Source organism: Pipistrellus kuhlii, unplaced genomic scaffold (assembly GCF_014108245.1).
Source record: "Pipistrellus kuhlii isolate mPipKuh1 unplaced genomic scaffold, mPipKuh1.p scaffold_m20_p_11, whole genome shotgun sequence".
Taxonomy (NCBI): Eukaryota; Metazoa; Chordata; class Mammalia; order Chiroptera; family Vespertilionidae; genus Pipistrellus; species Pipistrellus kuhlii.
Window position 1 is genome coordinate 25,513,756 of NW_023425416.1, and position 16,775 is coordinate 25,530,530.

General features: G+C 37.7%; 1 protein-coding gene across 10 annotated transcripts in view; it reads left to right on the top strand.

Annotated features, from left to right (window-relative positions):
• Window positions 1-16,775, top strand: part of PIK3CB (phosphatidylinositol-4,5-bisphosphate 3-kinase catalytic subunit beta) — a 105,135-nt gene that overhangs the window by 78,690 nt on the left and 9,670 nt on the right. For 8 of the 10 annotated variants that reach the window (XM_045579244.1, XM_036431299.2, XM_045579247.1 and 5 more), the window contains 7 exons: window positions 990-1,111; window positions 1,399-1,464; window positions 3,003-3,146; window positions 4,512-4,611; window positions 8,971-9,149; window positions 9,953-10,062; window positions 11,784-11,862. In XM_045579244.1, the coding sequence (XP_045435200.1) occupies window positions 990-1,111; window positions 1,399-1,464; window positions 3,003-3,146; window positions 4,512-4,611; window positions 8,971-9,149; window positions 9,953-10,062; window positions 11,784-11,862 (800 nt within the window). The remainder of the gene's footprint in view (window positions 1-989; window positions 1,112-1,398; window positions 1,465-3,002; window positions 3,147-4,511; window positions 4,612-8,970; window positions 9,150-9,952; window positions 10,063-11,783; window positions 11,863-16,775) is intronic. The other 2 variants (XM_045579246.1, XM_036431302.2) reach the window with 2 other exon arrangements.

The window sequence follows — 16,775 nt, forward strand, 5'->3', positions numbered from 1 at the left end:
CTAGCTGGTTTGGTTCAGTGGCTAGATCATTAGCCTTCAGACTGAGGGGTCCTAAGTTCGATTCCAGTCAAGGGCACATGCCCGGGTTGCAGGCTCAGTCTCCAATATGGGGCGAGCAGGAGATAGCCAATCAGTGATTCTCTCCCATCATTTATGTTTCTCTCTCTGTCACCCTCTCCCTTTCTCTATGAAATCAATAAAAGTTGTATTTTTTTTTAAAGAAACATTATTCTTAATTCTTAAATTCTTAGAGCCTAAGTCTTGTACAAAACCTCAAGAAGTTTGTGCTTTCTGGAACTCAGGTTTCCAAAGATGTGGCCATGTGTACCCAAACCTGCCCTCTACCTGTAGTCCCAGTTTATCTCCCCAAGGGATTATTTTTTATCCTAAATCTAGACCATTTCTAAGTGGCATCTGCAAGTAGAAGACTAATTGTATTTGTCTTGTTTATAAAAATAAACAACTTAGGTACTATTTATTTTTAATGAGTTACTTATTATGATTTAGGGTTTAAGCATGTTATGATCAATAAAAAGTTACATCAAGTCATTAGATTCTCTTAAAATATTAAGAGTTAAAAGTAAACTCCCTAAAAATAATTTTATGTTGTTATTAATGAACTTTACATGTAAATAACTCATTAATTTGAGCATTGCCACCTATATTTGTACTTTGAATTTTACCTTTAAGTATTTCTTGATAATTTTGTGCACACGTACTCTTCCTCATCCTCTCTTTCTTTTAAAATTATTTAATGGTCATTGATTGTAGAATTCATATATTCAGTGCATCATCTATTTCCAAGTAAGTATTTAATAGCTTTTATTTTCTGCCTATCTATAGAATATTTCAACTGTGACAGTCTTTATTGTGCCACATTAACAGGAATGGATTTTTGAGGCCTCTGTAATTTCAAGTATGCTTTTCCTTTTGACCCATCTCTTCTCCTAACCCCTATAATTTCTGAACCAGTTTCAATTTTTAAACAGCTTCAGGCACTACTTCAGATTTGGCCTAAACTACCTCCTCGGGAGGCCCTGGAGCTTCTAGATTTCAACTATCCAGATCAGTATGTTCGGGAATATGCTGTAGGCTGCCTGCGACAGATGAGGTATCTCCTGCAGTTGGCTTTTTGGGGGGCAAGGGATTACTTGGGTGTGTATAGAGACGGTAATGCCTGCTTGAATATCTAATAAGAAAGCAAAAGGGTAGAAATTATTCAGAATTTAAAGCATTTGTTTTCTCTTTCTCCCTTCCTCTCTCTCTGCATTTACTCTATATTGTAAAACAAAACATACTGGATCAGAGGTCCCACGATCACCCTCAGGTTCTATGATTCACTAGGATGACTCATAGGACTCAGCATATAATCATACTCTTGGTTATGATTTATTACAGCAAAAGGATACAGAGCAGAATTGGCAAAGGAAAAAGATTCATGGGGCAAAGTCTGGAGGAAACCAGGCAAGTTTCTAAGGTTCCTTTCCCAGTGGAATCAAACTAAATACACTTAATTTCCCCCAGTAATGAGTTGAAAACACACGTTTGAAATGTCTACAAGGGAAGCATTAGAGACTTGGTTGCTAATCACATAAGCACCCTCTATCTAGCACAAACCAAAATTCTAGAGTTCCAGAAGAAAAATGGGTATGTAACATAAAATATACTATTTGCACAGTTAAGCACATTGAGCTACTCTTTTCTGTTAGGTGGGTAGAAAGCCTTTTAAATCTGTTTCCAGATGCTGCCAAGGGCCAACCTTTTCCAAAGGATAGCAGTTAGGCATGCTGTGTTAACTTCTATCTACCACTCAGAATTAATAAATGTTAATATTTTGTAATGATTATTTAATTTTAATTTTTAAGTAAATAACATTACAGTTAAAGATGAAGTCCTTGTAGTTTCCTAACTGAGCCCTGATTTTTACTTTCATTTTCCAGAGACAGCCATAATCATGAATTTGATATTTATCCTTCTATACCACACTTTCTGCTTTACCACACTTCTATATCTATAAAAATATACATACAGAATGATAATATAATACATTTAAAATTCACACAAATGTGTTTTGCTGTGTGTATTGTTTTGCACTTCGCTTTAAAAAAAAAAATCAACATTAGGTTTTTAAGGTCAGTCTCTCTCATTATAAATGTAGTTTATTTTACCACTGTGTAATATTCTGTTATAAGGATATGTCTTAATTATTTCATTCCCCTATTGAGGAACACTTTAAGTTTTCTCTTGATTTGTCTGTTATAAGCAATCCTGCAGTGAATATTCTTGTACAGTCCCCTTTGGTCAAAACTGTGTGGAAATCTATGGCATTTACTTGTAAGTTGTGGACTTGAAATTCATATCTTACCGGACTACTGGAATTGCCTCTGATGGGAGTGCGTTTACATGTGAATGGTTTTGGGATGGACATCCAATAGAGAACCACTAACCTTAATTAATTCAATTCATGTTAATTACGATATTATGTTTTATTAATTCAGTGGTTCGGTACTCACAAATGCACTCATTTTCTTATCCTTCAGACTACTTAAAGTTAAGATTTTAATTGTACATTCATTATCTGGGAGAAAGAATTACTTAATCCTAATCATAGAAGAGGAAAATAAATTACCACAGTACTGGCATAGTTTTAAAATGATTGCTTGACTGAGTACACAACATTTTCAACATGACCAGAAGTTAGTACTGAATTTTATTATAACTCTGGCCGATTATAAGTACAATCATCTCTTGTCTCATCCTAAATAATTTAATAAAAATGCCCCATATATCTGTGCTTTGCTCCCTTCCACTCTCCCTCTTGCTGAAATCTTCAGCTTTTCTTGTGTTACTAAAATGAATGGAAGCATGCAACAAGCCTGACCCAAAAGAACCATTGTGCTTCAGAAAGTTAATACTCAGTAGTTTGATAGGAAGGGATCTTTTTCTGGCACAGGATGTTAAGTGACTTACTGTGTGTGTTTTGTTTGTCTTGTTTTTTTCAGTGATGAAGAACTCTCGCAATATCTTTTACAACTGGTGCAAGTTTTAAAATATGAGCCTTTTCTCGATTGTGCCCTCTCTAGATTCCTATTAGAAAGAGCACTTGCTAATCGGAGGATAGGGCAGTTCCTATTTTGGCACCTTAGGTAAGTTAAGTGTTTTACAAACATCTCAGGGATTAAGGTATTCCTTCCTGTTTCAAATATATAAACATTATTTAAGTGAGAAAAATTGAATAGAAGTTAGTTGAGAGATTTAGTCAATTGTGTGAGATGAGTCAGATCTTTGTAAATATCTCTAAATTGGTAATATTACCGTTTCACTCTAAAAAGCAAATAAGGTAATATGTAAAATATTTGGATTTCTTGGAAGAATTAAGTAACTATAAAATTTCATACCTTTTTGTACTATGATGTTTAAAGAATTGAAATCTCACTAAAATATTTTAGCAAGAGGATATTTTTTTTCATTTGGTTGGCATCATAAGTTAATTTTATCCATATATATAAAATTCAAGTGACTGGATGACTGGAACTAGGTTGCCATGACACTCACTGCAGCCAGCCAGTCAACCTCCTGTGACCCCTCCTCCTAACTGACCCCGCCCCCAATCACCTCCCCTGATCCTGATCAGGGATGGGATCTGCTGGCCAACTTCCCACGTCCCCTCCCCTTGGCCAGCTGGCCCTGAGGCCCCCATCTGCCCTGATCATAGAGGGCTGGCCAGACCCCCCACCTGTGCACAAATTTGTGCACTGGGCCTCTAGTCCTATATAATAAAGAGCTAATATGCTAATTAGAGAGGACAGCCAAATGTCCTTCTGGATGACCTTCCAGACAAAGCTGGGGCTGAGAGGGCCAAGCCTTGCCACCCTGGGAGAGGCGGGGTGCAGGCCTGGTCCCAGTGCTCCCCTTCCCCAGAGACAGTGGGAGAGAGGGCTGCGTGGTCCCAGCATCTCCACAGAGGTGGGGAAGAGGTGGGATGGGGCACTACCACAACCCCTCAGCCTCTCACAGCTGGAGCCTCAACCTCCCATGGCCCCTCTCCTGGCTAGCCCCCACCCCACCAGTGGGCAGGAGGGCGGGGCCAGCACTAAGAAGCAGCAAGCCAGCTACTGTTTGAGCGGCATTTCCTTTCCCCTCTCCCCCCTCTCCCCCAATTCAGCCAGAAGCTCATGGTTGGCGAGGCAGCGGCAGTGGCAGGAGCTCTCCTGCCTCCGCCGCAGTAAGCAGCAAGGGGTCCTGGGCTAGGAGAGCCCCAGACTGTGAGAGGGATGTCTTGAGTGCTGGCTTGGGCCCAGGGGGATCGGGCCTAAGCCGATAGGTGGACAACCCCTGAGGGGTCCCGGACTGCAAGAGGGTGCAGGCTGGGCTGAGGGATTACCCCCCCACCCACCCCCAGAGCATAAATTTCATGCACTGGGCCTCTAGTAATAGAATAAAGAAGTCATTACTTTCATTTGGTGAATCTGAAGTGTTTGATAAACCATCATAATATTAACTTTCTGCAGATCAGAAGTGCACATTCCTGCTATCTCCATACAGTTTGGTGTCATCCTTGAAGCGTACTGCCGGGGAAGCGTAGGGCACATGAAAGTGCTTTCCAAGCAGGTATCAGCTTGTTTTTTGTTTGTTTGTTTTAAATATATTTTTATTGATTTCAGAGAGGAAGGGTGAGGGAGAGAGAGATAGAAACATCAGTGATGAGAATCTTCATATTCAATTTGCCACATGGAACTTGACAAATTGTATAATTTCTTCCATTTCATTACTTATAGAGGTTTTAGTAACTGAATCTTGTTAACATATTTTTAAAAATAAAAATTTAAATAAAAAAATGAAGTTTCAACAATTTTAGCAGAAGATCCAGGAGAGCCAATATTCTGAAAGTAGATAAGCGTGGCACCTAAGGAGAGCCCATGTTTCAGTTCAAGCCAAAAACAGGAAAAGACCTTTGTCCACATTCAAGGCAATAAGACGGGTGGAATTTCTCACAGGAGGGTATGCCTTTTGTTATATTCAAAATTTCATGCTTGGATGAGGCCCAAGCCTCACATAGGGGATGGCAATTTGCTTTTCTCAGTCTACTGATTCAAATGCTAATCTCACCTGAAAACACCCTCACAGACACACCCAGAATAATTTTGGATAAATTTCTGAACATTCCATTGCTCAGTCAAATTAACTATGGCAGATGAAGCATCCATATGCAGAATGTTAAATCATACTTAATCTCCAAATAAGGGCAATAACAAGGTCAAAATTTCACCTAACCTGATACAACTACCCTGAGTATAATTAAAAATGAGTGACCGCCCTAACTGGTTTGGCTCAGTGGATAGAGCATCGGCCTGCGGACTTAAAGGTCCCAGGTTCGATTCCGGTCAAGGTCATGTACCTTGGTTGTGGGCACATGCCTTGTAGGAGGTGTGCAGGAGGCAGCTGATCGATGTTTCTCTCTCATCAATATTTCTAACTATCTTTCTCCCTTCCTCTCTGTAAAAAAAAATCAATAGAATATATATTAAAAGAAAAAAATGACCTCTTTCCCAGAAGAGGAGGTTCCTTGAATGGTGATTATTCTTCTCCTTGATATACTGTAAATTAAATACTATGATGTAAAATTAACAACATTTAAATACCCTAATATAAAGTCAATTTATCTTATGTTTTGTGATAAGGAAATAAGAGCAAGAAGAAACAGACATTTTCTAAAAACATACCACATACAAACACATAACAAAATGAGATATTCATAACAATCCTCATTTTCGTAAGTGGTCACATGGTCATAGCTGGTGTTTATTACTACCTTCTTCCAACCTATTCTGTAATTCCTTTGCCTTTAGCAAGTTCCTCAGTTGGTTGTGGTTTTTTTTACCTGCTGGAATGACTCAAACCTTCATTCTTGAAGAGTGTAGTCCTGCCTGGATTGGTTTATAATTTTCCATTGACCTTAATCACAGAGCCTGATAATACCAAGTGATCTATATTCCAGACGTATTCTTCCCTACCTCCATTGTGGAGTAGTAGGCTAATTGCACCTTGGTAGTCAGGGTCAATTTCTCCAGCTAGCTTCGTGACGCCCTTCTTCTTTGCCTGTTCTCCCATGAGGACTGCAAAATGGCTGGAAAGGAATCTTCAAGTTCCATGGCATCATTGTGTGTCTTCCAGTGGAAGATTCTTCCCTTTGTAACTAAGATAACTATGCCAGGAGAGCATATGGTCACAGGAGCAGGAAACAAAAGTTTTGCCAGTGGATTACCATGAGAGTAATAGTGGTGTCATCTCCATTTCCACATCTTGATTCTAAGACCCATGAACCTGAGCTCTGGGCAATACAGCACCATATATTGGCCACTGATTTAGAGCACATTCAGCCTTCTGGGGAACCTTGCCCCTGCTCTAGAAGGTATTACCACATAGCTGGTGCTGTAACTGAGTCTTAAAAAGGCCATTTCACTGTTCTATCAAGCCAACTACTTTAGGGTGGTGGGGAATATGGTAAGACCAGTGAATTCCATGAGCACCAAGCCCATTGCTGCATTTCATTTTCTTGTTCAGAAGCAATGCTATATTAAATACCTCAATGATAGATAAGGTGTTCTATAAGTCCATGGATGGTAGTTTTAGCAGAAGCATTGAATGCAGGGAAGCAAATTCATAGCCACTGCACTTTTCTAACTTATTTGCATTGCCAGAGAAACTCCCATAGGTTTTCAGAGATAATTTTAATATTGATGACCTTTTAATTCATGTTGAAATGAATTATATCTGATCCCTCCCTTTTTGGAAAGCCCTTTAATGATGGTAATAATAGCTAAGCACTTATTATGGGCCATTTATTCTTCACAATCTGAGATTGATACTATTAATCCCCTTAATTTTATAGTCCCTTTAAATCTATCTCATACCTATCTATGTATCTTGTTTTCATGGCTACCACCCTAGTTTCATCCATTACCTTCTTACCTGTATGTCTTCATTAACATCCTAAATTGCACCCTTTTTTCATTCTCCCCCCCGCCTTCACCCCTTTTCTTTACAGAGAAAGTTACTATGTTTTTAAAATGTAGGTGTATTATGCCATTTCCCTTTTTAAAATCCCTGCAGTAATTTTTATTGCATGGAGAATAAAAATTCAGACTTGTTGTCGAAATCTGTAAGGCCACACTTGATGAAGTCTCTAATTCTTTGGCTTCACTCATATGCTCAAATCACACTGGACATCTTCTTGGTTCTCTGGGGCCTCAGCTTGACTTTTAAAACAGCAATCATATGACATATGTATGATTATATTAGTCTTATTTTTTTATCTATACTGAAGAATTGCAAGGGGAAGACTACCCTTTACATGGCAGTTCTTGTTTTCACTGTAAAGCTAAAAACGTTGCAGCATTTATGGCCATATGGGTATTCAGGACACTGTTCCAGGAAATGGATATCAACACATTAGTGATGGGGCATGAAAATTCCCAACTGTACAAACATGGAAGAAATTAAAATTTGAAATACTTCTAAAAGTTCCTGTTTGCATAGCCCACTTTTTAGCTGGCTCCCTTTTCATCACTGTTTGTACAGCTTCTGGAATTGTTGAGAAACGAAGTGTCTGTGATTTTGACAGATGACTAACTTGGCAGGTTGGTCAGCCATCTCAATTTTATCATCAAGCTAATAGAAATTTCCCAGTTTCCTGTGTGTAAGCCCCTAGCCTGTGTGTAAAAACTGTATGCCTGAATTCACCTCCCTACAGAGTCTTAGTAGTTTTTTTGAATAGGAGCAGAGTTTGAAAATGAAAATATGTAAAATAAATCTCATGTTCATGGAAATTCAAGCCATGGTATTCATAATGTTTTTTTGTATACATATTTTATATGTTTGTTATATACAACTTATGCATACTTTGTTTTTATCATTAGTTGTTTCCAGTTTTAATGCCATATGATAAACTATTTTGACTTGTGGTTGGCCAAGCTGACTTAGGGGAATTTTATGTAACATGATGGAAAGACCCTCAGTCAGATAAAGTTACCTTTTAAATACAGTAGTTTTGATTAAGTTGGCCATTGTTGATTGACCTTGTATTTCTTGCATAAACTTTTTTTATTTGCATAAGTTGTTTTTTTTTTAAATATATTTCATTGATTTTTTTTTTTTTTTTTTTTACAGAGAGGAAGGGAGAGGGATAGAGAGTTAGAAACATCAATGAGAGAGAAACATTGACCAGCTGCCTCCTGCATACCCCCCACTGGGGCTGGGCCCACAACCAAGGTACATGCCTTTGACTGGAATCAAACCTCGGACTCTTGAATCTACAGGCCAATGCTCTGAGCCAAAAGTTTTGATAGCCAGTGCCCTCATTATAAAAACAAGTCATTAATTTAGATTTGGACAAAAAATACTGTGTCTGTATTTTTATTTATTACACAAAAAAAATCCATTTTAACATACTATTAATGGAAAGAGAATATACTGAGAAGATGTCATATAAGAATGATGACAAGAAGCAGGTAGTAAGGTTGAATATTAGGAACCCCAAGTTACTTGTACATAAATTTTCCTCTTAAACTACGGAGTTTCTAAATGGAGTGGTTCAGGTTAGTTTTGTTTTAAATTATATTACTTAATGAGTTGCAGAGTTCTATGTAGTTTTAAGTTTTATACTTATCTTTTTATCCATAATCTATGTCCCTTTTCTTTTTCCTGATTGATAAGATCCCATTTAAGAAAAGGGTTTAAGAAAGTTTGAAAAATGATGTTTTAAGTAACAAGTGATAAAAGTAAGTTTTTTATGCTGTTGTATCTGTTTTTCCTAAGCCAAGTACTGTTTTTACTTTAGCTGGTTTGTGTGTGGGGGGTTGGGGATGTGTTCTGAGTGGCTGCTGATTAATATGATCAAATTGTGTCATAGTATTTTGTATTATTTTTAATCATGAATTAATTTTGGTGGTGGGGAAACTTATTTTTCAGGTTGAAGCACTCAATAAATTAAAAACTTTAAATAGTTTAATCAAACTGAATGCAATGAAGCTAAACAGAGCCAAAGGCAAAGAGGCCATGCACACTTGTTTAAAACAGAATGCTTACCGGGAAGCCCTCTCTGACCTGCAGTCCCCTCTGAACCCATGTGTCATCCTCTCAGAACTCTAGTAAGTGACAGCCTGTGCTATGTTCAGTGGAAAACAGCAATAAAGGATTTCTAAGTAACTGCCTTGGAGGAGGAAAGGGGCCACGTATTAGCACCAATAAGTGGAATATAATTAAAGAAGGAAAATCTTAAATGTCCTCAAAGGTTATTCTTGCGTTCAATAGGATGTATGTCTGCTAGCTAAATTTACCTGTGGAGTTAGTGCAAGTTATTTCAAGTTAACTTTCTTTCAAGTGTATATACTAGTAATTAAATTTATTTTCTATTACTGGTTTCTAAGAGTTGAAAATCCTATGTAAGTAAATATGTTGGTATCCATCATTTGATAATTAACTTATTTTAAAATTATTTACTAACCAGCTTTCCGATTTCAAAATGAGGCCTTGAATAAATTTGGAAAATTATTTCTCACTTTTTCATTCTCTATAGAAGCAATAATGGAGAAGTAATAACATGTATTCAGTATATCAGTATTCAAAATTGACCCCTTTTTAAGAAATTAAGAATGAACTCTTAATAATTTTAATTTAATAATATTATTAACTATACATAACATACAGAAGAATAAGGAAAAGAAAGGAGGAATTTTAAATGTAAGGTAGTAAGAAGGATAAACCTGGGTTTTTAGTTCCGCCCATCCGGCATCACTTCATCCAGGTTGCTTTTCTGCCAAGAGGAAATGCTCTAGTTCTGACTTCTGTAGACTGGAACAGGTGAGGGTGTTCTTCCTCGACAGCAGCAAAATTGTAATTTTGTCTTGTCTTTAAAATGAAGTGGGCTAATTTTCCCTTTATTTGATTTCAGTGTTGAAAAGTGTAAATACATGGATTCTAAAATGAAGCCGTTGTGGCTGGTATACAACAACAAGATATTTGGTGAGGATTCAGTCGGCGTGATTTTTAAAAATGGTGATGGTATGTACTAAAGTTTTTATAGTGCCAAATTTCTTAGTATTTCTTCTTTTGTTGTCGATTTCTTTATCTGAAATGTATAACAGCAAATGGCATCCAAAAGAGATAGCTATCAGTGGTCGGGAGGTTGAATTCACCCTCTTTTGGAAATTGACTTCTACAGCTTACATACATTGTTCTACAATATATCTTCCTCTTCCTCCCTAAAAAATACAAAGTCTATTCCGTAAAAAGCTTGTGAAATACAACAGAATATTTCCGATAATATATTCATACATCTTAATTCAGTGATAACAATTTGATATTGCTGCCATAGTTTTGTTTTTTAAAATCCCTTACTGAGTCCTAACAGATGTGGCTTAGTTGGTTGGGCGTCATTCTTTGCACCAGTTCGAGTGTTTGTTAGGGCACATGTCTGGCTTGTGGGCTTGATCCCCAGTAAGAGGTGTGCAGGAGGCAGCTAACCAATGTTTCACATGGCTGTTTCTCTCTTTCTCCATCTCCCTTCCTCTCTCTCTAAAAATCAGTCTTTAAAAAACACAACAAAAACTTTACTGGCCCATACTTTATAAAGGGCATGCCACTGAAGTATTCACACCAAGTGCTACCACTTATTAGTTGTGCAACTGCAGTCATGCAAAATTCATTGAGCTTCAGATTCCTCATCTATATGAGGATTATAGCATGTATATATTGGGTTATTAACAGGAATTAAGTGAGATAACAAGTAAATGTGCTTAGCATAATATGTGCTTACAGTTACTTTTAAAAGAAGTTGTAGTGTTTTGCCAGACATTTAACATCACTTGACCATATGAGTGTCATTATGTAGAAGTCACTACTTTCACAGCCTCTATTACCTGAAAATTACTCCTGGACATCATAAATAAAATAAGTTATTACTGTTTTGTGAACGCATCATGCAGTTATTACTTTAGTAATTCTTGAGAGCTTCCTGTGTATCACTAAAATTAAAACAGAAGGAAAAAAAGTAGTGTGGATGCTTTAATACAACATTATTGTGTTAAAGCTGTATTATAATTAGTAGAGTAGCTTACACATAGTAAACTAAATTATTTTTACACTGTTTTTAAAAAATATATATTTTATTGATTTTTTACAGAGAGAAAGAGAGAGGGATAGAGAGTTAGAAACATCAATGAGAGAGAATCATCAATCAGCTGCCTCTTGTACATGCCCTACACTGTAATCGAACCCGGAACCTTTCAGTCCGCAGGCCGACACTCTATCCACTGAGTCAAACTGGTTTTGGCTACACTCTGTTTTTGAAATTGTGTTACTGGAATGTGCTAACCAACAAACCTTTTTTTTTTTTTTTTTTTTTTAATTTTATTGATTACGAGAGGAAGGAAGAAGGAAAGAGAGAGAGAAGCATCCATGATGAGAGAGAATCATGGAATGGCTGCCTCCTGCAAGTCCCCCACTGGGGATCAAACCCACAACCTGGGCATGTGCCCTTGACCAGAATCGAACCTGGGACCCTTCAGTTCGCAGGCTGAGAGATATTTGGCTCTATCCACTGAGCCAAACCAGCCAGGGCCCCAACAAACCTCTTAATGAATATGATCAACTTTAAAACTTTGGGGGAGAAATTATCAGAGCATTTGCCAATGGTTTTAGTTAATTCTAGCTGCTAATCTTAAATTAATGTTAGCAATTATAAAATGGAAAACATTTGTAATAATGCAGGATTTTTCTCTTAGATTTACGACAGGATATGTTAACACTCCAAATTCTGCGCTTGATGGATTTACTCTGGAAAGAAGCCGGTCTGGATCTTCGGTGAGATTTCTAGTGAATTATTATTATTATTTTTTTAAATATTAGTTACAAGTTGTTTTTTAAAATATATTTTTGTGGATTTCAGAGAAGAAGGGAGAGGGAGGGAGGGATAGAAACATCAATAATGGCCAAAACCGGTTTGGCTCAGTGGATAGAGCATCAGCCTGCGGACTGAAGGGTCCCGGGTTCGATTCCAGTCATGGGCACATACCTTCATTGCAGACACATCCCCAGTAGGGGGTGTGCAAGAGGCAGCTGATCGATGATTCTCTCTCATCGATGTTTCTAACTCTCTATCCCTCTCTCTTCCTCTCTGTAAAAAAATCAATAAAATATATTTTTTTAAAAAATAAAGAAAGAAACGTCAATAATGAGTCATCAGTCAGCTGTCTCTTGCACACCTCCCACTGGGGATTGAGCCCACAACCCAGACATATGCCCTGACCAGGAATTGAGCCTGGGCCCCTGCAGTCCACAGGCCAGTGTTCTATCCACTGAGCCAAACTGGCCAGACACTAGTGAATTATTTTTGTCTCTTGTTATATTCCTTTCACAGCAGAATTTTTTAAATTTATTGATTCCTTCCCTCCTGTTATTAATTTTTATATTTATATACCTTTTTATAGTTTTCAGTGTACTCTCAAATATATTATCTTATTTGCCCTAACAGGCTCAGTTGATAGAGCGCCGGCCTGCGGACTCAAGGGTCCCAGGTTCGATTTTGGTCAAGGGCATGTACCTTGGTTGCTGGCACATCCCCAGTAGAGGGTGTGCAGGAGGCAGCTGATCAATGTTTCTAACTCTCTATCCCTCTTCCTTCCTCTCTGAAAAAAAAAAAAAAAAAATCAATAAAATATATTAAAAATATATATATTGTCTTATTTAAACTTCATCAAGTGTAGAACTAGATTTGTGATGGTGAATTCAGAAAGAAAGAATCTGTTTACTTTTAGGGATGAATCACATGGTTATGATATGACAAGGCCAGTGAAAGGATTGCCCTTCATTTTAGCCTAGTAACATTATTTTCTCTGCCTTCCTGAGAGCCAAGAGTTTTGGTAAACTTTTAGGGCTTTTAAGATACCATCATTATTAAGGGTGGACAGTAAGAGGAAAGGCTATGGCAACAGAAAAAAGGAAACATACTGGATTTTAAAAGTTTAATTATCAAATATTCTAAGGTAAAGAGCAGATGATAAAACCACTGTAAATTAATATAATTCTCTGTGTAGCAAGTTTATTTAGACCCTGTATCTAATATTTCCAGAATTTTAAAATTAGAAATTTGGAAAGAGATTTATGCACAAAGATATTTACCTTTGCTTTATATACAAATTTTAAAATTGGACTGTCCTTTTGAATATTTGCTCAATAGTAAGATAACACTTTAAAAAAATTCCTAGCTTTCCCAGTCTGACCAGATATCGTCAGGTATTTTTAAAATATTGTTTTAAAAATTGCTAACAATTTGGAGAAAGTGATTCCCTTTAAATATCAAATGTATTTGATGCAAAAGTATTTTTATAAAATTACTAGAGGCCCAGTGCACGATACTCGTGCATTGAGGGGGATGTCTGAGCCCTCTCACAGTTCGAGACCCCCAAGAATCGGGCCTAAGCTGGCAGGTGGACATCCCTCTTGCAATATAGGACCAATTGCTCCTTACCACCTGCCTGCTCGCTGCTCCTTACCGCTCAGCTCACTGCTCCTTAATGCTGCTGCAGAGGTGGGAGAGGCTCTCTTCAGCCATGAGCCCAGCTTCTCGCTGTGCGGTGTTCCCCCTGTAGGAGCACATTGACCAGCAGGGGGCAGCTCTTGCATTGAGCATCTGGCCCCTGGTGGTCAGTGCGCATCATAGTGACCAGTCATTCTGGTTTTTCTACCATAACAGTCGCTTAGGCTTTTATTATATAGATTTCAACCATGGTAAAGATTAACTAAGTAATGGCAAACTGATGTTGACAGAAACTAATGTCAATAGTCATTTCAGGTGGTTGGACTGAAATGATCCCCCTCTTTCCACCTCACTCCACCCCCTTTGTGTATCTATTTCTCTAGTTTTCTACAATGGTAATCTCTTTTACTCAAGGAGGAAAAAAAACACATTAAGCATGTTTCATGATATAGCATAGGTCCATGCAGTTTTTAAACTTTTAAAATGCTAGTTAATAATATTTAACTTTATCATTTACCTAATTCTCTATATTCTTTTAATTGTGGACTGTTTCAAACATGAAAGTACAGAAGAAAATTTACAGCAGGTTTTATATTCTGATGTTCAGATTTAATAAGCATATATTTAGCATTCAGAGAGGGAGGGAGAATGAGAGAGAGATAGAAACATCAATGATGAGAGGGAATCATTGTTCGGCTGTCTCTTGCATGCTCCATACTGGAGATCGAGCCTGAAACTCAGGCATCTGCCCTGACTAGGAATTGAATCATGACCTTGTGGTCCAGAGGTCAACTGTCATCCACTGAGCCTGTCTGCTCTATTTTTTTAATCTTGACAGTTTGACTATAATGTGTCTACTCCCTATTGGGGATCGAGCCTGCAACCCAGGTATGTGCCCTTGTCCGGAATTAAACCCAAGACCCTTCATCCACAGCCCGACACTCTATCCACTGAGCCAAACCAGATAGGATGTGCTATTCCTTTTTAATAGCAGAGAAAATTAAGGATCAAAGGATGTTAAATAATTTGTCAAAACTTACAAAAATATTAATTAGCAGAGCCACATTCAAATCCAGCTGTTAGACTCTAAACTTGATGTCTTTCTATTATTTTATCAGTCTGAACGAGAAAACAATTATGGTAAGATATATCTGATACCTCCCCCTTCTTTAAAAATACGTTTTTATTGATTTTTGAGAGAGAGAGAGAAAAACATCGATTGGCTGCCTTCTGCATGCTCCCTTCTGGGGATCAAGCCTGCAACCTTGGCATGTACCCTGAACGGGAATTGAACCAGTAACCTCTTGGTTCCTGGGTCAACACTCAACTGCTGAGCCATACCAGTTGGGCTTTATAGTAATTTTTTATTTATCCAAGTGTTCTGGTACCCAAAAAGTATGTATTTTTCCCATTGATATTCTCTTTCTCTCACTCTCTTTTTAGAAAGTTTTCTAGTCTTAAATCCTCACACGGTAAACTGGCTATGCTGTTGAGGTAGAAAGAACGATGCACAGGTATTATTGTTTTCATGAGACTTGTAGATGTGATTGGAATAAGGAAGAGAGATTCTATAGTTCATCTAAAAAAGACCCTTTTAACACCATAAATTATAGTGTTGTTTTTTAATTAGGAGGAATTTCTAATACAGCTGGGTAAAATGGAATTAATAATTTTGAGTAGGAAACAAGTTTTTTGGTCAACCACTCATAAAAAATACTGCATAGATAAAAGGCATGGTGATTGTGAGAAACTCTGCCTGAGGGATATAAACCCAGAGGGATTTAAGCTGGTTTTTTAAAAATAAAGTTTTATTAGTACACAACCAAATCCATTTATTTGCTGATAGTTTGTGGCCACTTTTATGCTATTAATAACAGAATTGAATAGCAACCTAATAGTCTGCAGCATCTAAAATATTGTCTCATCCCAGCAAAAGTTTAGAGACCCTTCCAAAAACAGTAAACCACAATAAAAATGTTTTATTTTACTCATACCATAAAAAAATGGGGGAAACTTTTCAGGCTCAGGCTAACTCATTGATTCTTTTCAAATTCAGCATTGAAACTACATAGTGGTCTCCTTTCGCTAAGAACAGATTCAGGTCATATGATGAATCTTATCTAAATATATAAAAGCCTAAGCGACTGACCAGCTGACCATTCAACTGGCTGGCCAACTATTCGCCCTGCTGACTAGTAGCTATGCCACGCACTGACCACCAGGGAGCATTTGCTCAACGCAGGAGTGGAAACCACAGGCATGGAAACATAGAACAGACTGATGAATCTCAGAGGGGTTGGGAGAGGGCAGGAAGAGATTTAACTAAAGATCTTATATGCATGCTAGAGGCCTGGTGCACATGGGGTGCCTTGGCCTGGCCTGTGCCCTCTTGCAAACTGGGACCCCTCGGGAGATGTCAGAGAGCCCATTTCAGCCGGATCCCCACAGGCCAGACCACGGGACCACATGTGCACCAGATTCGTGCATCGGGCCTCTAGTTTAGTTATAAAAGGCTGAGCTAAAGATTTTGTCCTTAGTTCCATCAACCTAATTAAAAGCCCCAACCAGGTTCTTTTCTTTTAGTTTTGATTTTACATTCTGATCAAATGTGAAGTATGTTTAGCATTATCTGAAGTTCGTTGTGACCTCGGGCAAAGGGAAGGCAGCCCCATGTGAGGCAGTGCTAGAAATAAACCTGGTGTCTCCCAGATGGGAAGCAGTGTGTGTCTAACAAGAAAAAGGAACTTGTCTGTGTAGAGATCTTTGCTGACTTTTGGTACTCTGACCCCATGTTTAAAAAAATATGCAGGACTTTAATTATTTTGAGTTCATTTTCAAACTAGTACCTTTTCCTCGCTAAACATTTTTTACTGTTTCTATAAATATACATGCCTCCAGTGTTTCTATTGTGTTTGTTTTTCTTTTGGCCAGCTGTTCAGGTTAAACTGGGTCACGTAGCACATACTCTTAAGTTTAATCTAAAATTTAATGTAACTTCTATAGAGCACTATTTTGATCAGAATATTTTAGTATTTGTAACAGTGCCATTTTAGCTTGAACCAAAGTGCATATTTCTCATTTTCATTTTCCCCTGATGTCTTAAAGTATTGTACTTTTTTGTCATATTTAATTTCAAATAAAAACATTTGTAAGCCATCAATATGTTAGAACACCCTGACCTCCTTTGCTCAACAAATAGCCTTTTCTGTCAAGTCCAATATGTTTTCTACATTTAAAT